The sequence below is a fragment of the Notechis scutatus genome, chromosome 1 (assembly GCF_049901735.1).
Source record: "Notechis scutatus isolate UNSWTSFEM ecotype Mainland chromosome 1, rNotScu1.2, whole genome shotgun sequence".
NCBI classification, from domain to species: Eukaryota; Metazoa; Chordata; class Lepidosauria; order Squamata; family Elapidae; genus Notechis; species Notechis scutatus.
The window spans coordinates 19,368,032-19,392,829 of record NC_142009.1 but is presented as its reverse complement, the minus strand read 5'-3'; the positions used below and the strand labels follow the sequence as shown (position 1 = coordinate 19,392,829).

Sequence of the window (24,798 nt, the reverse complement as noted above, 5' to 3'; positions counted from 1 at the left end):
TGCTAACTGAAGAATTCTGGGAGTTGAAGTCCAAATATCTTAAAAGTTGCTAAGGTTGAGAAACATTGGACTAGAGTATAACATCTAGAGTTTGATCCAGTGGACATTTTTCTCTGCTGCAACATCTTTTTTCCAGCATTTCACCATTTTATTTTATAAACTGAACTGAAAAGCATTCCTTTTCAATTTGTGGCTCTCCAGGGGCTTGTGAAAACTACAATTCTCAGCAGCTCCAGATTCAAGATTTCTGGGAGGCAATTGGTGGCTTGCAGGCGCTCTCTGTGCCTGCTTAGAAAAATGCCATTAATGTACCTAGGAGTTTCTCTCCCACGGGATTCCTTTTTAATCCAATACACTGCCATGCTTTGATGCCTTCCTTTTATGGACAGCATTCCATACCTCTGATCATTTTTTGAAAAAAAAAAGTTCTTCTTTTTTTTCCAGTCCTGCTATAATTAGATGATAAATCTAATCCGAGTGTCTCAGTTTATGATGTCACAACAGATTCCTCTGAAGTGACGGATGGGTGTTCAAGGCTGGAAAAAGGTTTTGCTTTGGGATTTCTGCAGCATTTTTTCAGCATCAAAGCACTTGGTGAGGTGGGGGGATTTGGATGTCTGAAAGAAAAAAAAATCCTTCAGTTTTGCTGGAAACCAGGGAATTGTTCACTAGAATGAAGATTCATTTTTATAGAAATTCTCAGAAAATAGAACCAAGGATCCATAAGATAGGCCCTACTGCAGTGGTGGGATTCAGCTGGTTCACACTGGTTCACATGAACCGGTTGTTAAATTACCCTCCCTCCACTATCAAAGTCGATCCTGGGTGCTGCACTACAATGGAGAAACGGGCAATGGAGCGGCCAGCGTGAGGGAAGGAAAAGGCTGCCTTCCCTCTTTCTTCTCCCTGCTCCTCCTCCTTCCCTCATGCCAGCTGCTCCATTTCTCATTTCTCCATAGCAGCACAGCATCCAGGATCCATTTTGATGGGGGGTAATAATTTAACAATCTGTTCACCCAGGGTCAGGTTGACCATTGGAGGAGGCTTGTCCCGCATGTGCAGCGGAGCTGGAGAACAGGGATGGGCTACACCTCCCACAACCACCAACTTGACTCTGGGCGAACTGGTCATTAAATTATTTTAATCCCTCCACTGGATCTCTCGGGGTGTGTTGTCCAGAATACAGTTACAAAGACAAATATAAAAACTACTTAAAATACTCAGAACATGGTGAATCCATTAAGTTACACATTTAGTAGCCAGTAATAAATCAAATTTCCTCCATAAATTTGTTCTGCCATGCTGTGAACTTTGATTGCAGGGACAACACTTAAGACACCTCTGTTCTCTAGAAGGTGGTGTTAGGAACCTGGCCTACATAATATTGCTAATCCAGTGGTCCCTTGGTATTTGACAGCTTTGAAATTCATCAAATTTGATACTCAATGCATTTTGACATGAACATTTTATCCCAGTACTGATTGTTTGTTTGCTACTCAATGCACAAGCTAGAATTCGTTGGTGTTGGCTGCCTTGTGACTCACTACATTATTCCTTACGAGAAAAATGTGTTTGGTACTCATCATCTATGGAGATTCTCAGTCACCCAGGTCAAGGTTGTTCCAAAGGTGCTTTTTCAAAAGGCAACTGGACTTAGTTTTTCCTTGAGTACATTTGGTACTTATCATTTTTGGTACTCATTGTGCCTCCCAGGACCAATTAACGATGAGTAACGAGGTACCACTGTTCAGAGAGTTTTATTCTCATGACATCTTGAGATGATGTCTTGACATCTTACTTTAGCTCCATATTCTGCTAATATTTATCCCAGCATGAAAGTGAAAAGAGCTTTCAGCAAGGATGATCCAAAAAGCAATAGCTGTGTGATGTGGGAATGCTAAAATTCCATTAGGGTACCCTTAATTCACTCTAAGCCTGGAAAGAAGAAGCACAGGTACACATCCTGGTTTCTTCCAGAACTTTTCCAGAAGAAAAGGAAGATATTCTTGGGAAAGACCAGGCCTGTATTGTACCATTCAGCCTGACATACCAATACAGGTAGTTCTCAACCTACATCCGCAATTGAGACCAGAACCTCCATTGATAAGCCTGAAGGTTAAGTGATCCATGCCCAATTTTACAACTTTTTTTTGCCACAATTCCAAGCAAATCACCATTGTTGTTAAGAGATTCACATGGTTGTTAAGAAATTGGGCCTCCCACATTGACTTTGCTTGTTCGAAGCCATCTGAGAAAATCACAAATGGTGATCATGTGACCCTGGGATGCTGCAACTATTGTAAATACATGCAGGTTGCCAAGCACCCAAATTTTGATCACCTGACCATGAGGATGCTGTAGCAGTCATTAACAGCAATAGCACTTACATTTCATAGTGCTTTACCGCAGGGGTCTCCAATCCCTGGTCCATGAACCGGCACTGGTCCGCAGCATGGCAGAAACTGGTCCACACAAACAAGCAAAGTCCCGTGTGTAGGATACAGGCAGCCCATGAAACCATACTCCCTCCGGTCTGCAGAAAAATCTCTTTCCACAGAACTGGTCTCTGGTGCCCAAAAGGTTGGGGGCCACCATTTTACAGCACTCTCTCAGTGGTTTACAATGTCAGCATATTGCCCCCAACAATCTGCTCTTCATTTTACCCACTTTAGAAGAACAGAAGGCTGAGTCAACCTCAAGCCTATCAGGATCGAACTCCAGGCTGTAGGCAGAGTTAGCCTGCAATACTACTTCTAACCAATGTGTGACACCACAGCTCTTAAGTGGAAAGACTAGTCATAAGTCACTATTTTCAGTGACTTTGTAACTTTGAATGGTTGCTAAATGAATGGCTGTAAGTCAAGGACTACCTGTATTTATGTAGTCTGCTATTATTTCCCCATGCGCTTTTCTGTCTTGTGAGTGACTATTCCCTTGTAATTATGGCTATATTATTCCTGACTGTAGCACATTGTCTCCAGTAAACCATTAATGATGCTACTGTTATTGAACCTCCATAATTTTAATACATTTTTAAAGACATCATAAAAAGGTAAGGGATGGGGCACAGCTTTTCTGCAGAGTTCATTTAGCATAATTGCACGGTTTCTTATGTGTAGACGATCTCAGTTGCTTTCATTAAGGATATTGCCATCATTATTTGAGGTTAGGTCTGGTTGCTCCCACCCACCCAGCCACCCCCTTCCCTTCCACTATTTTAAATTCCTTCTAATGCTTCTCAGAGGTATTTCAGACGATGATCATCATCATCAATCTAGGCAGTCATAATCCAAACATACTTACCTATATACATAGTTATTTCTCTTTAGAATGTTTTGCAGAGCACAAGAAAGGACTGATAAATAAGGCGAGGGAATGAGAGGCATACGATTTAAAAAAAGAAAAAGAAGCATAATCACCATCTTCATGCACCATTCCTCTCCATATTATTTTTCATTTTCTTTATGAATTAATATTCTTTATCATTAACCTGACTCCAAAGGTTGTGGGTGCTCCAACACTGGAGGTTTTTAAGAAGAGATGAGACAATCATTTGCCTGGAATAGTATAGAGTTTTCCTGCCTGAACAGGGAGTTGGACTAGATAGAAAACTTCCAAGTTCCCTTCCAACTCTGTTATTCTGTTATTCTGACTTCTCTGACATTCCAAGACATACTCTTCCATTTGGTATATTCTTTATCAGATCGGCTCCGAGATATGGACCTCCACTGTCCATCATGGCTTTGACCCATTCAGGTTTTCGCAGTAGAATAGAGAAAGCGTATCTCTGCCACACACAACCTTCTCCACGACCAGCGAGAACAGGACCCATCAGTTTGGCCACAGCTTGGCCAATACGCCACAAATGCGGCCAAAACCCAGTTTTACTGCACAAGTTCTTCTGTTGCAAGCTAGCATTTCTCATATAGACACAACCATGCAAGCCAGTATATTGTTATCTACATACCACCAGCTTGGTATGTAAGTAAGATGCACTAAACCACTGAGAAGTCTAAAAATTTTGCTATGCCACCTTTCTATTAGAGCTAGGGAGGTTGTGTGTGGAGGATGTGAAGAAGTCAGGATAGGAATTCAACTGTGCATTTGAAGCCTCACCTCTTTTTTATCTGCTGTCTTGATTTTTTGACTTGTCCTCTCCATCTACAATTAGTTCTAGACTTATAATTGTATTGGAGCCTGGAATCAGGACATCATGCCAGTCATTAAGTGGGTCATCATCACATGACCAATTTTTTACTGGCGATCATTAAACAACCACAGGAGTCATTAAGTAAACACGATTGTTGTTAAGTGAACACCATAGTCATTAAATGAACCTACTGTCCACTGATGGTTTTTTTGCCAGAAACAAGAAGTAAGCATTGATTTCCAGCAAAAAAAGTCATAAATCGTGATCATGTAACTGAAGGATGCTGCAAACGGCTGTAAATAGCAATAGCACTTAGACTTATATATTACTCCATAGTGCTTTTCAGCCCTGAGTGGTTTACAGAGTTAGCCTATTGCCCCCAACAATCTGGGTCCTCATTTTACTGACCTTGGAAGGATGGAGGGCTTGCGCCGGTCAGGATCGAACTCCTGGCAGTGAGCAGAGTCAGCCTGCAATACTGCATTCTAATCACTGTGCCACCAAATGCAGGCTGATTGCCAAATACCCAGAATGCAATTGTGTGAATGTGGGATGTGGGTGCCAGCAGCCATCGGAACTTTGAATCCATGTCATAACTTGAGTTGGTCACTAATCAAGTAGTTGTTAAGCAAGGACTGCCTGTACATATAGATGTCCATATATTAATTAAAACCATAACGGTGGTTCCGAAGCCAAAGGAACAAAGATGAAATTTAATTTAAAATTGGAAAGAAAATAAAACATGAAGCAATAATATGAATGTTTAAAGCAGAGGTGATGGGATCATCCAAGAGGTTGATCATTATTATTCATAGACCATTAATTAAAATAATATTTATTAAATTATTTGCATACAATAAACATTTGAGGTTGTAGTAGGATTCAATTTTTTTTACTACCGGTATCTGAGCATGGCTTAGTAAGCATGGCAGAGAAGGGATACTGTAAAATCTCCAGTCAAAGGTGGGATTTACCAGTTCTCCAAACTACTCAAAATTTCTTCTATCGGTTCTCCAGAACTAGTCAGAACCTGCTGAATACCACCTCTGGTTTGAGGGTTAATAAACTAAAACAAAACAGAACAGAATAGAATCTGAGTAGGAGGGGACCTTGGAGGTTTAATAGATTTAACAGATCAACAGAGTTGGAAGGGACCTTGTAGGTCATCTAGTCCAACCCCCCCGCCCCACCCAAGCAGGAAACCCTACACCATTTCTGACAGGTGGCAGTCCAATCTCTTCTTGAAAGCCTCCAGTGATGAAGCTCCCACAACTTCTGAAGGCAACTTCTGTTCCACTGGTTGATTGTTGTGTCAGAAAATTTCTCCTTATTGCTAGGTTGAATCTCTCCTTGATCCATTTCTATCCATTATTCCTTGTCTGGCCTTCAGGTGCCTTGGAAAATAGCTTGACCCCTTCCTCTCTGTGGCAGCCCATCAAATATAAGTCTTCTAGTCCAACCCGCTGCTCAGGCAGGAGACCCTATAATATTTCATGAAGTGTTTCATGAAGTATGAGACCCCAAATTATTTCATATTATACTTCATGAAGGGGGTTAATAAGATGTAGAGTTTGGAGACTTCTAGATTAAAGCAATAGATTAGCAAGGTATAGTAATTGCCCTGCCTGGCAAGTAATGCAGAATTCCAGATTCAAACAATCAAGAGACTTCCTGAGAAAGTTACTTTCTTTCTTTAAGCATTATTATAAGAATGTTTTTTGAGCTTGTTGGAAGAAAAGTAGAATATCTATTAATAGCAAAGGTAGCACAAGAGGGAACAGGATTGCACAGCCTTGATGCCAATAGTTAACAGATCTGGTTTCTTTTGATTTCCACCCATCTGACATCTGTGATGATGTGATAAGAAGCAGCTGCTGATGCCAATCTCCCAGGCTTGGAAGGTTCATATTTTTATCACCCAAATGCAGAAGCAAGGCCGTGGTTATCAGGTGCAAGTACATAATGTTTGCTTGTAACTAATCAGAACAAAGAATGTGCTTTTTAACATATTGTAATTGGAAACTGTAGTTGCAGGAGAAGACCTGCTATTAGGCAGGATAAGGTGGAAGGCAACGGATGTCTATATCATGAAAAATACACTACTTTTAAGCAGGGGTGTGATTCAACCAGTGTAACAACTGGTTTGGTGAGTGCGCACTTTGTGCGTGCGCACGCCAAACACGTGCTTTGCATGTGTACACAGGGCTTGCTACTGACCTTCTCCTGAAATCCTGCAACCTCCCTGTGTGTTAAACAGTTGACACGTGGCAATCCGCTGTGCCACGCGAAGCAGCTGAGCTTGAAAACCTGGAAATAAAGGTCAGAATAGAGCTGGGGCAGATGGGCGTGCCCAACAGCTGATCATCGGAACCAACCAGTTTGCTCACAGATGATCCTTGGAGTTACCAGTTTGGCTGAACCGAGCTGAACCAGTAGAATCCCATCCCTGCTTTTAAGTATGAAATTGTTGAAAGTCATATACAGGTCTGTGGGCTTCTCCACATCAGAGGTTAGGTGATTTGGGGGACTGTAAGGGAGGGGAGACTTTGTTCCTTCAAGCTCAAATAAGAAAACTATTTTAGATTAGCCTTGGATTCTTGCCAGGGATAGGCTGCTACAGGTTCGCACGGGTTCACGCAAATCCTCTAGCTAAGATTCTGCGCAGTTCGATGAACCGGCAAATCCCACTCCTGGCTGGCCCCGTCCCACTCTACCCAACCCTGCCCTGTCCAACCCCACCCTGCCAAGGAGTCCCCACACAGCTTGTTTTGGATGCCGGGTAAGTACAGGGCCCACACAGAGGCTCAGAGAGGGTGAAAAACGGGCCTCCTGGAGGCTCCAGAAGGATGGAAATGGGCGTTTCCAGCGACTAGAGGGCCTCTGGAGCCCGGGGGAGGCCATTTTCACCCTCCCGGAGGCTTGAGGGAAACCTCTGGAGCCTGGGGAGCAGTGGTGGGATTCAAATATTTTTACTGCCGGTTCTGTGGCCATGGCTTGGTGGGCGTGGCAGGGGAAGGATACTGTAAAATCTCCAGTCAGAGGTGGCATTTGCCAATTCTCTGAACTACTCAAAATTTCCGCTACCGGTTCTCAAGAACTGGTCAGAACCTGCTGAATACCACCTCTGCTGGAGATGTGTTCAGCAGGGCACTATTAATCCTAGTTATCACAATCATTAGGCGAGCATCTTCATGACCTTCTGTAAATTCTTTCTTCAAGCTTACCATTTTCCATTTTTCTTTTAACCTCCTTCCCCAAAAGCATTCAGGTAATATTGTAATGCACTAAATTACAGCCATCTGAATTCTGGATAGAGGTCAAGCAAGTAGATCGATGATGGGAGCAAACAATGGGAAATACAAAGGACAAACCACCAATATTCCCTTCACACCAACCACGAAAGAATTCTGAAGCCTGCCCCTCCCAACCCTTAAATGGTTCCTGCCAATGTGGCATGCTGCTTAAAAGCACATTCTTGCACTAAGATGAAATAGATTGCATTCTTCTTTCAATTAAAATTAGCATTACTAAATACTATCTTTACATTACAGCTGTAGCTAATATATTTAGAATGATTGCAGTGCACTCAATATTAATAAAGCCGTTCTCATATTTAGGATCATTGTAATTCATTCAATCAAAGAAATTCTTTACCCTCTTTAATTGAAAAGCAATGCCTAGAACTTGTCTATCATCCCAGGATCTATGCATACATACTTGAATGTCCTTGAATAGGCTGGGTGGACTGGACATTAACATTTGAACCACTACAAGTCCATGTATTTGCCATACGCTGAATAAATAAATATACATACTTTGGCTGTCATAGTGAAAAGTGAAATTCATAGCAAGGAACAAGTAAAAATCCTGCCTATATAAATTGAAATCCTGGTGATTTCTAACTCATCCAGGAAGCTGAAAAGTCCAGAAGGTAGCCTGAAGTACCCCTATATGATTCCATAACGAAGGAAGGAAGGAAGGAAGGAAGGAAATTGCTTGTGGGAAAAAGAAGATCACGCAGAAGGGAAGGGGAAGGAAAGAAGGATCTTACCATAATGAATGTCTTTCCTTTCTCTGACAACTTGACAACCAACCCACCAAATGCCTGTTGTGTTTTTATATATAGCATTATTCTGGAGTAAAAATATGCCCACTCCAAGTTTAGACAATAGATGCAAGATTAGGGATGGTTGCAACTGGATCTCAGCACCATTCCACACATATCCCACTTGTTGGGAGCTTTGTTTTCCTCAAATTAACTCAGCATGTAAGTAGAACAGGAAAGCTGAGACCACAGGGGGAGAGGCTGAAAATCTTTTCCAGGTGCATCAATCCTTCTGGTATTTTTTTTTTAACCACCCGGATTTCCAGAACAGAAGGATTATCACAGGACACTAAAATAAAATAACACAGGACACTAAGTGAAATTGGATTATTTTCAACCGTGAATCTATACATTCCGGCTGGTCGATTGGATCTAGGATTACTCATATTTTACTGCTATTAAACTAATGAGACAAAAATTAAACTCTCTGTCAAGTCAATCATGACTGCGATGGACTAGCTGCAGCAGTGGTGGGATTCAAAAAAAATTACTACCGGTTCTGTGGACCTGGCTTGGTAGATGTGGTGTGGCTTGGTGGGTGTGGTAGGGGAAGGATACTGCAAAATCTCCATTCCCTTCCCACTCCTGGGGGAAGGTTATTGAAAAATCCCATTCCCTCCCCCACCCCACTAACCTGCTTTCCAGCTCCGTTCTCCTGTGCAGGGCAACCAAAGAAGACTCAGCCGATCAGCTGGGACTTGGGAGGCAGAGAATAGACGGGGGTGGGGCCAGTCAGAGACGGTATTTGCTGGTTCTCTGAACTACTCAAAATTTCTGCTACCCATTCCCCAGAACTGGTCAGAACCTGCTGAATACCATCTCTGACCTGCAGGTCCCTGCAGGATTTTTTGGCAACTTTTTATTGGTAGTAGTGGCCGTAGCCTGCTTCCTAAAGTTGAGAGAGATTAATTGGCCCAAATTCATTCAGCTGGCTTCACATGCCTAATGATCTCCTATTTTCTAGCCTGATACCTTCAACCAACTACACAAACTGGCACCCAATGAGTCAAATGTCTGAATAATTTTAACTAGCTGCAATCAATATTTTACAATATTCACATTGGTTGAGACATTCTGGAAGCCTCATTTATTAATAAGGTTGAGAAACACTGGTCTAATCTTCCCAGGAGAACACTAGGTTAGACAAAAACATTCATTCCATAATAGTATTCTCAACAAACCTAAGATTCGCTTCTTAAATTATTTTACAAAAGAAAACCTAATGTTTGAAGATCAATATAGTCTTTTGCTTTCTGTCACACCTTTATTATGGTTTCTGATGGGTTCATACTTCTGGCCAAGTTATAATCAAACAATCTCCAAAAAGTTGATGGATTTGAAATCCATCATCCCTCAATAGTTTTATTTATTTATTTTATTTAAAAGAAATAAATTTATTTACATTTATTTATTTGAATCCTGCCTTTATTATTTGACAAATTATTTGAAAAAAACGAGACCGATGGGTCAAATATGGTGCTCTTCAGTTTCTCATTCTAAATTGCCATGATCAATTTTGTCTTGCTTTGTTCACAATTACAGAACTCCTGGAGACAACATTGTGTAAGCTAGGGAACAAAATTACAGGTAGTCCTTGACTTACGATCCCAGCTGAGCCCAAAATTTTTGTTGCTAAACAAGAACTAAACAAGAAGTTTAATGGACCTTGCCCCATTTTTATGACTTTTCTTGCCACAGTTCTCAAGTGAATCAGTTGTTAAAGTGAATTTAGCTTCCCCATTGACTTTTCTTGTCGGAAGTCTGCAAAAAGGGACCACGTGACCATGGGGCATTGCAACCATCATAAATATGAGCCAGGTACAAGGTGTCCAAATTTTGATCTCTTCTAACAGTCACCAAATGAATGGTTGTAAATCAAGGACTATCTGCAAATCAATATCTCTTTCTGCTTTTTTATGGCGTTGGCCACGTATATTGTTGGAATGTAAAACCAGAATCCTTCAACTGAAGACAATGTAGAGATTCATAAAGAAAAGGCCCGAACCTCTGATACAATCTAGAATATCTGCTTTTAAATTTTAATCTGGGACATCCTCAGAAGAAACACATGTAAAAAGATGCAGACCTTTGATTATATGCTCAGGGCTGCTAACTTGATTTTTTTTTTTGACCCGCCCCCAGGAAATGGATGGGATTGTAATTTTATCATTTCAATCATATAGAAGAGGTTTAAAATTTATTGTATGTATGAGAAATAGTCATCTCTCTATTTAATAACTGGATTAAATATTTTAAATCCATTCCCATGTGCGATTGCCTCCTCCTTTAAATTGTGTCTACCAGTCAAATAAAAAATGGATATTCCTATATTTAAAGAATCTTATATGTGCAATAGTGAGAAATAATTTAACTCAGTTTTGATTCCTGTTTAGTTCTAAAATCTCCACAGTGGAAATTCTGTTGGTAAAATATTTTGTCTTTCACCGTGTGGATTCTTCAAACTAACAGCTAATTCCAAGCCTGAACACAGGAGTACTCAAAGAAGGAGAACTGAGAATTTTTTTAATACCTATAAAAAGGGAAGGCATATGTTTATTTAATCTATCCTGCCCTAAGAATATCCATCATTCAACCTGCTAATTAGAAGGACAGCTGATTCAGCGAATAATTGCCTATAAGACCCGGTGGAGGAAGAAGAGAAAAAAATGCACAAAGATAAAAGGCTCTTAATATTTACTTAAAATATCATCTGCCAAATTCCAGGTTTCAGGATTTGTTCTATTATAACAGGATAACAGAAAAATGGAGTTGGAAGGGACCTTGGAGGTCTTCTAATCCAACCCCTCCTCAAATAGGAAACCCTTATTTTTCTCCAATGTTGGGCTTTTTTTTTTGTTCCTGGCAGATTTCCATGTTCTAATGTAAGAGAAATAATTCTGAAAACTTTAGCTGACAATGAGTAATTAATGCTGCTCTCTGATTCCTGTGAACTTCTCCCACATGAAGAAATGTGATTATTATTTCTTATTTTTTTAAGATGTTATATCCTGCTTAGCTTTTACAGACCTATAAACAATTCAAAAGAAATATTTTAACAATTTAAAATAATTTAAATCCTGTGGATTGACTTTTTGAAATATATGTTTACTATCTATCATTCTAATTTAATTAAAGCCAGAGAAATTTTATTCAGGCTTCCAGGCTTAGCACATTTTTTGTGATTTCCACTGCTATTTGTGTTACAGCTACTATAATAATGCCTTTTATGTAATTTTATTTATTTTTAAACAGTATTACTAATAATTACAGATCTATATATTTTCTGGTTGTATTTTTGGGTCCAAAGACCATAACAAAGGATTTTTTAAAAACAGAAATTAATTCTACACTCCCAAGGACACCAAAATCCATATCTCATAACAGTTGCCATGATTGATTGATTTTTGATTGCAAAGTGGTAGACATGAATAAGTAATTCACTACCAGCATGAGGCAAGGTGTATTGAGAAAAAGTCAATCATTTAGTGAAGTTCTATGGCTGAGGGAGGATAAGAACTTGAGTCTCCTCATGGCTAGTCTAAGATCTTAACCACAAAAACTATTTCTTAGTTTTATATCTTGCCTTGTGTTCAGCAGCTTGAAGTGATGTACCCAAATAAACCCAATTTCACTGAGGAAGCATTTGAGATAAAAGCTAGATGTCCTCCCAGTTCTCCCTACTATCAGTCCAACTTATTAAACACTGCACCAATATTCCTCAGCCTTGGCCATTTTAAGATCAGTGGACTTCAATTCCCAGAATTCCCCAGCCAGCTGTGTCATTGCCATTTTGAAATGTTTGAGCAAAATAAAATTCAGTTCTGAACAGGAGCATAATCAATGGCTGAAAGCAAGAATGCTCTAGAATGTTTCTCAACTTTAAGATAGGTGGAATTCACTTCCCAGAATTCCCCAGCCAGCATAGAATTCTGGGAGTTGAAGTCCACCTATCTGAAAGTTGCCAAGGTCGAGAAACACTGCACTACACCATATGAAATGGTAGTTTAGGACACTGGAGAAGCTGCATTATTACCTTTTTAATAGAAATGCACACACACACACACACAAACACACACACACACACCACCTGAGGAAACTGGCAAGGACAGGCCTAACAGATTCTGCATTCCACCACTACCGCAACTGCCTTGGCAACTTGGTTCCATGTGTCCAACAATGAATTGTTGATTTGTGATTGTCTCTTTTGCTGTGGACCCAGAACTGCTGTATCTAACCTGACAAACCCAGTGCTCCTTTTCAGCTTCGAAGCTCACTTCTGCTTATTTACACCTCATTACACTCCATCAGAAAAGATAATCTGTCAAAAGATGGAAAACAAACTAATTTAAATAAGCACCAGGGAAGGGAACATAATCCGAGGTGGCCTCAGTAGAATGCCATGTTGGGTCAGGGTAGGAAATCTATTTGCAATCACAAGCAGGTAGCTACAGGGAATAAAACGCAGGATAGCTGAACAACATGCCTTAAGCAATGCACACACTGACCGGTGTCCTACCTGAAACGATGTGATCATTCCTTGATGACATTCTTACATGCCAATACCCAGTCACCACATAATCCTCAAATGCTCCTTCCTTACATCCTGGGATAGAATGTGATGGATCAAATACAGGTAGATCTCAACTTACAACAATGATTGAGCCCCAAATTTCTATTGCTAAGTGAGACATTTGTTAAGTGAGTGTTGCCCCATTTTACAACCTTTCTTGCCACGGTTGTTAAGTGAGTCATTGCAACGGATAAGTTAGTAACCTGGTTGTGAAGTGAGCCTGGCTTCCCCAACTGACTTTCCTTGTCAGAAGGTTGCAAAAGGTGATCAGATGACCTTGGGACACAGCAACGGTCATAAGTATGAACCAGTTGCCAAGCATTTTGATCACATGATCATGGGGCAAAGATCGTAACTATGAAAAATAGTTATAAGTCACATTTTAGTGCCATTGTAACTTTGAATGGTCACTAAATGAACTGTTATAAGTTGAGGACTACCTTTACTCAACAGTGTAATAAGATCACCTCTAAAACAATGGTTTTACAAATATCAGGAGCTAGATTCACACAGCACATTAAGTAAAACCAAACCATGTGGCTAAACACGAAAAACACACATAATAAGACATCTTATCTTCACAATTACCTGTGGGTTGAGCTTCATGAAAGCCATGATGGAGGTTTATTCTGATCCTGTTCTAGAAAAAAATGTATCTGCTACATTAATTAAAATAGGGAGCCCTCATAGCAGTAGTGGTATGCTACCGGTTCAGACCGGTTCAACCGAACTGGTAGTAAAAAAAAAAAAAGCCTCAGGGTCCTCCCTCCCAACCGCCCCTGTGCTTTTCTCTTCTTTATCCTCTCAGCTGATTGGCACTGCAGGCCTCAGCTGATGTGGGGAAAGCTGCACATGCGCGTAGGTGTGTGTGCACGTGTGCATGATCACCAAACCGGTAGTGGAACAGGTAAGATCCCACCCGGGGTGGGATTCTACCAGTTCGCTCCTATTCGCTAGAACCGGTTGTTAACATTCTAAGCAGTTCGGAGAATCAGTTGTTAGAAGAAATTACTGGCCTAATCCTGCAAGGAAGGCCTGAAGGAAACATTCTGGTGTTGCTTACAGAAACTGCCTCTCCGTTAACCCTTATTACATTCTTGGCAGGACTAGACTTCCTGTCTCAGGAACGTCTCTGGAGTTTTTTCTCCCTCCTTTGCTGGTACTTTGCTTGGGTGGAGTGACCATTCAAAGTTATAATGGCACTGAAAAAAGTGACTGATTACCATTTTTCACACTTACGACTGTTGCAGCATCCCCACAGTCACGAGAGGCCAGGCGAGGAGATGGTGCCTGGATGTGAGTGATATTGAGTTGGCCACACCCAGCCAATAACATGACCACCAAGCCATGTCCACCCAGTCACATGACCACCAAGCCACGCCCACAGAACCAGTTGTTAAAAATTTGAATCCCACCCCTGATCCCACCGCTGCCTCATAGGCTGTAATTTTTTTCTTATTAAAAGGGGGGAACTACATAAAGATATTATGGCATGTGCTACATCACATTGGCTATTGATGTTTGAGACAGATGGCTAATATTGTCAAGAATTTATAGATGGAACAATTTAATTTGACCAAAAGAACCAAAGAGTATAAAGAATGATACTCTATAGGCACCCTTGTTTTGATGGACATTTTAGGTGGCTTCCAGATAGAAAAAGTTTTCCCTTATTACATTATATAGAATAATTATTTATTTTAATTGAATTTCTACTTGTTTTTCTGCTGCATTCGATTAATATAGGAAAAAGAGTAGAATGCAAACCAAATAGACTGACAATGTAACCTGATACGATGGTGGCAAATGTGAAAATGTCAATAATTCATATTAAAAACGTCATTAAAATAACTCATATGTTTAAAAAGATATATCTTGACACACTTCCTGAGAAAGAGAGTGGGAATCAGTTGCAAATTCTAATGGATTATGTTTCAAAGCTCTTTCCCTCATGCTTAATAAAAGAATTTCCAGAAGAGGAAAGTAAGTTTACAAAGTCCTCTCCCGCTTATCTTACAAACCAGGCAGTTTTGTAACAAAATCGGTAGTCCTCTAACAGCCAGATCCTAAGACCAAACAACACTTATGTTCCACCACCAAAAACCATATCTCTGGAATAAGTACATACACAAATTCCTTAGCAGTTGCTATTACAATACTTGAACTTTGTGGTCAGGCAACGAAATCTGCACTCTGACAGGCCATGGGGCATCTCTGTGGTGGGACTGGAGTTTCACAGTCATCAGGGACTAGATCAAATGCTGAACAATCACACTGGAATCTTATGAAGCTCACCATCCAAAAGATATAAGATTGGTGATCTTCATACTGATTGCTGCTATTCTACGGTTCTGTATTGGAGATGGAGACAACATCCAAATTAGCACATTGGAATGGTGTTTATGATGTCTGCAATCCTAAAGTAGTTTACCAATGAAGTTGAAGTGGATTTTTGATTAAGAATAGGAACAGCCTACTGTTGCTTCTTATCTGCTTGATGGTTGGGAAAAAGTTGGTGGTTTATCTGAAACTGTGGAATGTCCCTTTCCTTGTTTCTGCTCATTCGTGGAACATACAGTTTTAGTTCTGGTGGTCATGACCAGTTATATTCACACCACACGCTTAACCAAGTAATGTATCTGAGTTGAACCCAAGCTTGGATGGTGCTAACACTAGTATGTTCAGTACATGGTAAACATGAAACATGAACAGTACATGAAAATGGTTTAGTTCACTAACAAGTGTAAGCCATTATAAGACTGCCATTTTGTGGTTTTGTACACGCTTTGTAGAGAAATGTGTTCAAAAATGCCTCGTTGACCTTAGTCTAGTCAGCTGGGAAGTTATCTTGCAATCATCCCATGACAAAAAATATCATGAACTTTCCTGGGCAGAAAACTTTCTAGATGAACCTCTCCCTACCGTCCACCCCAAATCTCAGCCATTTGCATTTCGTATATTCTGAGATAACATGGGATATGGTTTTACTGGGGTTGGAGAATGGTAATCATACCCTTGTTAAACCTGGCAAGCTGCCTCCCTTTCCCTCTCTTAATCTTTGGCGCAGATGTTGTGTTTATGCTTTGATCCTAAAAAATGTTCCAGGCAAACCACAAGTAACTTGATGCCAGCCTTTAATAAGATTGAAAGTTCTATCAGATCCCTTTTATATGTGTAGGAGGAATCAATGAAATCAGATCCCTCCCCATTTTGTTCCGCCGGACCACCATGTGAGATAACAAAGCAACTATTTAGCAGCTGGTGGGTCCGTATTGTTATTTGCCAATATAAAGCTCTTTAGTCATTTTGACCTTAAAGGCAGCTGCACATTTCTACGGTCACCTCAATAGAAGTCCTAACATGGTCACACAGCTTGGGTGCTGGAACAGTTACAGCTTTACCCCAATATAGAAGAAATCTCAGGACAAAAAGCACTATTACAGATTTCTCCAGTAGGAATAACTCTTTGCCCAAGTTGGCACTTTCCAGATATTTATCCCATATATGTTGGGCTTCCATTGTTGTCTGGAAAGCCATTCCTTCCAACAGCACAAAGGTGGCTGCAGTTTTTAGCTTTTTAATGTCAAAGCACTTGTTCAGATTCAAGGCACAAGGAAGTCATGCAATCAAAATTCTTAAGAGGAATTTTCGCTGCCCTAGATATGTATCCAATACTATTCTCAGACTTGAGATGTGGATGCCCAAAATTGAGATGTTGGATTGGAACCTGATGATAGTGAATTTTAAAAAATCTTATTTTTTCCTACCAACCCTTTACCTCTTGTATTTACAGCCAAAAAGGCATTAAGAGTTGTTAACCTAATCCTACGTAGCTTTTTCTTTGGTAATATCACACTACTAACTAGAGCATACAAAACATTTGCTAGACTAATACTCGAATACAGCTCATCAGTCTGGAACCCACATTACGTATCTGATATTAGCACAGTTGAGAAAGTCCAGAAATATTTCACAAGAAGAGTTCTCCACTCCTCTAGTCATTGCAGAATACCTTATGCCACCAGACTTGAAATTTTAGACCTAGAAAACCTTGAATTACCCCGCCTTCGGTCTGATCTAAGTATAGTATATAAAATCATACATTGCAATGTCCTACCTGTCAATGAATACTTCAGCTTCAACCATAACAACACAAGAGCACACAATAGATACAAACTCAAGGTTAACTGCACCAAACTTGACTGCAGGAAATACGACTTCAGCAACAGAGTGGTCAATATCTGGAATACTCTACCTGACTCTGTAGTTTCTTCCCCAAACCCCAAAAACTTTAACCTTAGACTGTCTACTATTGACTTCACCCCTTTCCTAAGAGGTCTGTAGGGGGCGTGCATAAGCGCACCAATGTGCCTACCGTCCCTGTCCTATTGTTTCTTTTATTTTTCTTATATGTACCCATTTCATGTATTCATAACTATGTATATACTTATACCTACCGTGTTTCTCATATAATAAGGCTGGGTCTTTTTTTTTTTTTTTTGAGTCCCAAAAAACGGCTAGGCCGTCTTTTCGGGGTGACTTAATCCCCCCCTTGCATCTTAGGCGGGCGGCGGCTTGGATGTTGACCTTGGCGTTGGTGGGGCACTTTGTATCAGGGTCAACACAGGCAGCACCATATCCAGGTGTGCAACAAAAGTACTTCCTAACAGCAAGCCCCCCGCCATTTCCCCCATTTCGCATGTTTTAATATAGGCCTTAATTTGGGGGAGGGGCTTAATTTCATTTCATGCCTATAAAACATGCTGGGACTTCCTATTGGGGGAGGCCGTATTGTTGGAGAAACAGGGTATTATCTTGTAAGCAACTGGCAAATCAAATAAAATAAATAAATAAATAAAATAAAATAAACTGAGTTAGCATGCGGTAAGATAGGTGGCTAATAACTTTTACAAATAAATAACCTTGCAGTAGTCTTATTAAATCCAAACTAGATTCTTATGGCCATTTAGCTGAGTTCCTTCTTGTTTTGGATTACAATAAAGCCACATGTGTATTCACACACATATGTATTCAGAGGATAAAGGACATGGAATATCAATTGGAGGTCAGTAGCACCCCATAAAATAGCAGAACCTGAATTCTAAGAGGAAATGTTGGCTAAATGTTTGACATCTCTCACTTTTCTTACATAGAAGGATTTCTTTGGGGCCCAGCATAACATCCTGCCATTGGCATTTTTGCTGAATAGATGGTTTTAAAAAATCCCCTTTTACTTGAGTAGAATTGTCCATGCAGCTCAAGAGAAATGAAAAGCAGCACTCACATAATATTGTACTATTTATAGGTATCCAAAGAACTCATTTATTTCACTATCATGCAACAACATCCTGAACAGACAGATCTTTGGTATACTGTACAAAGTTTCTACTTCATGCTCCCTATTTCAGTATCATGAATATTGTGGTCACTTTTTCTGTGGCAGCAGTTAAGACTTGCCATCAAATACTGTATTCCTGATGACTATATACTTAATTGTTTTTTTATTCTTTATATCTTAATGTGAATGGATCATTGAGCACATTAATATTATATATGCCATTTGCAGCGACCCACAATCACATGAACCCATTTTGCAAGTTACCCCAAAACCAGCAATTACTTCCAGTTTTCAGCAAAAACCATGCCCATAACAATGAGTTCTCACAAATGCTATGTTCGCTTAATGATCACTGCAAAAAGTTGTAAAATTGGGTAGGTCGCATGACCCATCTGTTTTACAACCATCATGACATATAACTGTAGGAGCCCTGGTGACACAGTAATGCAGTATTGTAGGCAAACTCTGCCCACAGCCTGGAGTCCAATCCTGACCGGCTCAAGGTTGATTTAGCCTTCCATCCTTCCAAGGTCAGTAAAATGAGGACCCAGAGTGTTGGGAGGCAATATGCTAACATTGTAAAACTACTCAAAGAGTGCTGTGAAGCACTATGGGGTGGTATATAAGTGTGTTATTGGTATTGTAGCACAGTGGTTAGAATGCAGTACTGCAGGCTACTTCTGCTGCCTGCCGGCTGCCTGCAATTTGGCAGTTCAAATCTCACCAGGCTTAAGGTTGACTCAGCCTTCCATCCTTCCAAGATGGGTAAAATGAGGACCCAAATTATTGGGGAAATAGACTCTGTAAACCACTTAGAGAGGACTGTAAAGCACAGAAAAGTGGTATATAAGTCGAAGTGCTATTGCTATTGTAACAGGCAGGCTCCATTTCAGTTGTACATCGAAGACTACCTGTAGGCATTCCAAAGTAGTCAATCAACTTACCATTTAGCCTTTCCGAAGTTCTGGCCTACTTATGCTTTCACATGGACATTTGCTTAACCATGTTCTCCCATAAAAGGCTGCCTGACACTACTCTAGAACTGCTGACTAGATGGTTGATTTAAATGAATTGGGGTCTACCTCTTGGAACAAAGATTTGCTTACAATATTCCAAAATAACCCAATTAAAATCGTAGCTAAACATTCCAAGTAATAACAGCAATAGAGTATGCATACCAGGGAAGGAAACAGTAATAGAGTATGCATACCAGGGAAGGGTTATTTTTTTAAAGAAAAAAATACTTCTATCACTGCATAAAAGTTAGTGTAAAAAAAAGTGTAAAAAAAAATTGAGTAGCAGCATTGTGCCTGTGAAGCACAATGCTAGATTCCAGAGATAGTGATGGGACTCATTTCCGGGGGCGGGGAATGAGTCTGGCTACCAAGATGAGGCAGACCTGTTGCTTTCATGGTGTGGAAACAATAACTTGGTCCTCAATACCAATAAGACCAAGGAGCTTATAGTGGACTATAGAAGGAACAGATCAGACAACCAGCCCTTGCTTAACAATGGAGACTGAGAGGAGCAAGGGGCCAGTTTTAAGTTTCTGGGTGTTACCATAAAAGAGGACCTTACCTGGGTACTCACATTGCAGCCCTGGTCGAAAGGGCCCAGCAGAGATTATACTACCTGAGACTTCTCAGAAAACAACCTGAATGAAAAACTACCTGTGACCTTCTACTGCTGCATTATAGAGAGTATTTTAACTTACAGCACCTCTGTATGGTTTGTCAATTGCACAGAGGCAGATAGGAAAGCACTCCAGAGGGTTAATGTCATTGCCCAGAAGATCATGGGTTGCCCTCTCCCCTCTTTGGAAGAGCTTTTTAGCTCCCACTGCCTTAAGAAAGTTCAAAACACTCTCAAAGACCCATCTCATCCTGGGAACCCTTTTTTTGAACTATTACCATCTGGCAGATGGTACAGGACAATAAAAACAAAGACAAATAGGCTAAAAAACTTCTATCCCAGGGCAGTATCTCTTTTGAATTCTGCTGTATAAGTGCAATATTGGTGCGGTGTCAGGGGTTTTCAGTGCGTAGAGAGTGAAGGATGTGTGTTTGTGTTTATTTTCATGGTCATGGTCATGATGTGCACTGAAGATGGTGTTTGATTTCATTGTAGGAGGTGTAATGACAATAAAGTAAACTAAACTAAACTAAATTTGACTGCTCTTTTTCCAAATCTGAGTCTATGTTTAACTGTGAAGAAGAGGATAGATAGATAGATAGATAGATAGATAGATAGATAGATAGATAGATAGATAGATAGATAGATAGATAGATAGATACTAGTTTAATTGCTTCCTTTTTATTTATATTTTTTCTTTCATTCATGGCTATGTGATAATTATCAAGATGCGACCGACAACCAAGAATTAGCTTTTGGTCCTACAACCATCCTTCACTGAACCCAAGGAAGTCTTGAGGGAACAAAGCCAAAATGTAATCTGTTCCCATAGCAGAAGATGATAGTAACTTTTAGAAAATAAAAAGTGAAGGCACAAGGCAAGAGATAAGAGCTGGTTCGGCTGGCAATGTTGTAACGGCAGCTGCTCTCCCTTAAATTGCAGTTTTAATCCTTTACAAATCGCTGCATTTGCTCTGCTCTCAAAGGCAGATGGACTCCATCCTGCTAATCTTTTGTTCAGGTTACGCCTCCCCTTTTAGAGTTTTGTTACAGCAGAAAGAAAAATGTGAGTTTTGCAGCATGTATTCATTGCAAATCTCAACCATCGTGGAAGCTACTTGTCTGCATAAATATGAACCCAAGAGTTCCTTTTCCCTTATAAATATCAGGCATTGCTTTCTTGTCTTTGCAGTGTGCTGCTCCTTTTTCCTTCGCTCTCGAAGAATCAGCTTCATGTGAAAGAGCTAGGGTCTTGCCAAAAAGCTTTTTTTTTTCTATGCAGCAATCAAAGCCTGCATAATAAACATCCCAAAGGTGCTTTTATCCAAAGGCAACTGGACTTTTCTTTGTTTTGACTTGAAGACGTTTCACTTCTCATCCAAGAAGCTTCTCCAGTGTTTCAGAACTGAAGAAGCTTCTTGGATGAAAAACAAAACGTCTTCAAGGAAAAACAAAGGAAGTCCAGTTGCCTTTGGAAAAACTACTTTTGGGACAACCATGACCTGGATGACGAAAATCTCCATAGATACCTGTATAATAAAGTTCCTAGGTGGCACATGATGGGCAGGAGAACAGAATTATAATCTGATATGTCTTGGTTGTCCATCTTGATGGGCAAAGCATTGCTTACTTGCAATCCAAGTCTCCAAATATGAAGAACCACCAAATATGAAGAAAGCACCCCTCTAGGCACCCATTCAATTGGAGGACATCTTTATGAGTTGTCTTTTTCACTCTTAACATGAGTGAAAAGCCATGGTGCAGTGGTTAGAGTGCAGTACTGCAGGCTACTTCTGCTGATTGCCGACTGATTGCAATTTGGCAGTTCAACTCTCACCAGGCTCAAGGTTGACTCAGCCTTCCATCCTTCCAAGGTTGGTAAAATGAGGACCCAAATTCTTGGGGGCAATAGGCTGACTCTATAAACCACTTAGAGAGGGCTGTAAAGCACTATAAAGTGGTATATAAGTTTAAGGGCTAGTGGTTAACGTAACTTTGGTCAAGAGTTCCGTTTCTTCCTAACAATGGCATAAGCTATTGTCCTGTCCTGCTTGAAGTGCCAAAATACATAGGAGACAATGGGTGGTGAGGATCAGCATGTGGATGAGGATGCACGTGTGCAAAATCAGACCCTTGTTTCATACTCTTAAGCTTTCTTGCTAAGACAGAAGGTTGAAACTGTCATGGGGGAAACTGATGAGGAGACCCAGAAAGATAAATTCACCCTACTCAAGGGTGAATACAGGTCAAGGAAAGAATCTTAATGCAGAGCATCAATTGATGGCCAAATACTTGGCCTGCAGTTCAATTAAATATTGATCTAAGGCACTGACCTTTCACATGCCACTCCCTACCCATCTAGGATGAAGGCAGATGATCCCCAGGTCTTAGCAAGGAGGCTTGGTACAAACAGATCAGGGCTTAACAAAAGCTGTGGCTTTGATTAGCCCAGGGATGTGTGGCACGAACAGCCCACTCAATTCTTGCCCTAGAGAAAAAATCATTTTGTTTGTTACTAATATTGGAAGTCAAACAAAGGAGGTTGTGATTTCCACAACAGGTGTCCCCTAATTTTTTTTTTGGGGGGGGTTAGTCTTCCTATTTAGACACTGAAAAAAATAATTGTCACCATGGCAGGATCACTCACAAATACCAATTTATCAGAAGGGAGAATGGTAAGGTTCTGCCAATCATCCAGTCTAGCCAGGACTCGCCCCCCATCTATTCTCTGCTTCCTGAGTCCCAGCTGGGTCTTCTTTTGTTGCCCTGCACAAGAGAATGGAGCTGGAAAGCAGGTTAGTGGGGTGGGGAGGGAATTGGGATTTTGCAGTAACCTTCCCCTGCAGTGGGGTGGGAATGGAGATTTTGCAGTATCCTTCCTTTGCCACACCCACCAAGCCATGCCATGCCCAAGCCACACCGACAGAACTGGTAGTAAAAAATTTTCAATCCCACCACTGGCCAGGAGTATCTCTGCAAGGGGGCATCAACAACAGCAAATTGCAAAACTGCAATTGACGCCTCCTCTCTTTTCAATATGCATCACACACATTGCATGGATATAAAAAGGGGTGGGCTTTGGGCTCTGACCATTTGAGCTGCACCCTCACTTTTGATGCTGTTGACTCACTCTGCAGATGCCATGTATTCTCTCCCATCTCTAACTCAGTCTTTGCCAGGACCTTTGCTAAAGACATCACAGCAACAAACTACCATATTTATTTTCCATGGGTGCTTATTGGACACTGGATTTGGTGTAGGGCCCTGAAAGCTGCCAGCTTCCCTTTGAAATATTTTTTTATTATTAAACGAATTCCAACAAGAAAGTTCCTGGCGTGTGTGTGTGTGTGTGTGTGTGTGTGTGTGTGTGTGTGTGTGTGTGTACAGAAAGCAGAACCAACCATCTTCCTATTGAAATATTTTTGTTATTAAACAACTCCAGCAAGAAAGGTCCTGGCAGGTGTGTTTATGTGTGTGTTGTCTGCATGTGTGTGTGCATGTACACAACGGAGCAGAACCAGTTTCCTAATTCTATAGGTCTTCAAGTGGTGAATATAAACATAGAGTTAAAGCACAGGATGACTTCCAGATCTTTGAGGCGGGAGCTTCTCTGATAATGTTGGGTACTGTTAATAAATGTTAAAAGATACCAAGGGTGTCTGCAAAATGTGTATGTCAGAAATGTCAAGGTGGGGGCTCTGATTGCATGATTAAAACCCCCTCCCCCTTTTTTGATGTGTAAAAAGGAGTGGGGCTGTGATTGTGTGGACGTGATTGCTTTCTGATGCCACACAGATGTTCCCGAAAGCCACATCCGGAGGGTGCCAGGTTGCCCACTCAAGATGGATGGGATCCCCTGGGCCTTTCTCTAACGTTTGGCAATCTAACCCAGGGGTTTTCAGGGGTCTTGAAAGCATTTCAAACTTCAGTGAAACTTGTCTGACCCTGAGGTGATTAACACTGGAAAAAAAAAAAAAAAAAAGCTTGCACTTATGATACCACTTTCAGTTCCTGAAAAACCTCTAGTCTCCATTTTGGGAGAGCCTGCTGCTGGGAATAGTCTAAAAGGAGCTGGTTGCTTTCCTGTCTCTCTGACTGAGTGTTGTTTCACTCAGCTGGAGGTAAAGGTAATATTTCCTGGAAAAATGTTTCCGTCATTTGGAATGTAATTAATAGATTGATTTGATATCCTGCGTCTGCAAATAAATGCAGTAGCTTTCAACTCATGTGTGTGTGTGTGTGTGTGCGTGCACGTGTGTGTATACTTTTACTTTTATGCTGCCTACATTAACAAAAATTCCCTGTCCAGTACAAACATACATAAAAAGGGGAGATGATATAAAAACCCAAAGGCAATGTAAGGGGGATAATTGAGGGACAATATAAAGCCCACAGAGAACCGAGATCATGTTACATTCACCCTTTTTAAATTAAATTTCCAGGGCACTCTGATCATTTTTATTTGCATTCTTTGTTAGATACCCAGGTCAAATCTATTTCTCTAAAATTCTGCTGCCTTTATGTATAAACTTTGCCCACAAACAGTTATAGTCTTTGATATTAGGGATTAATTTTCCTTTCTGTTATTCAATACATATTTTATTGGTCAATGACCCAACTAAAGTTTCTGTCTTACTGTCTGCCATCAAATAAAGGATAAAAGGAAGGGTGTCCACTCAGTCACTCATGCCCTGGTCATCTCCCCTTAGGACTATTGCCATGTACTCTACATGGGGCTACCCCAGTGGTGTATTATTAACCATTAAGCAGACTAAGTACGTGCTTAAGGGCACCAGGCCCAAAGGGGGCACCCAAAAACATTTATGTAGCCTAAGCTTGGGCTTCATTTGCACAGTAAGATTTGTCAGTGCTTAGGGCACCAGTGAGCCTTAATCCACCACAGGGCTACCCTTAAAAAATATGTGGGAGTTTCAGCCGGTACAAAATGGGGTCTTGGGGGAAATTTTAGGCATCCAAAGAAGGATGGATGTAACACCTCTGCT

The 24,798-nt window shown here is 40.6% G+C and overlaps 1 protein-coding gene across 3 annotated transcripts in view; it reads right to left on the bottom strand.

Moving 5' to 3' along the window:
• The window catches only part of MYL10 (myosin light chain 10), a 41,245-nt gene extending 32,925 nt beyond the window's left edge, over positions 1 to 8,320 (bottom strand). Inside the window, exon 1 of one of the 3 annotated variants that reach the window (XM_087957677.1) lies at positions 8,202 to 8,320. In XM_087957677.1, the coding sequence (XP_087813803.1) occupies positions 8,202 to 8,279 (78 nt within the window). In that variant the 5' untranslated portion in view covers positions 8,280 to 8,320. The remainder of the gene's footprint in view (positions 1 to 8,201) is intronic. The other 2 variants (XM_026672330.2, XM_087957680.1) reach the window with 2 other exon arrangements.
• Positions 8,321 to 24,798: the final 16,478 nt, after the last annotated feature.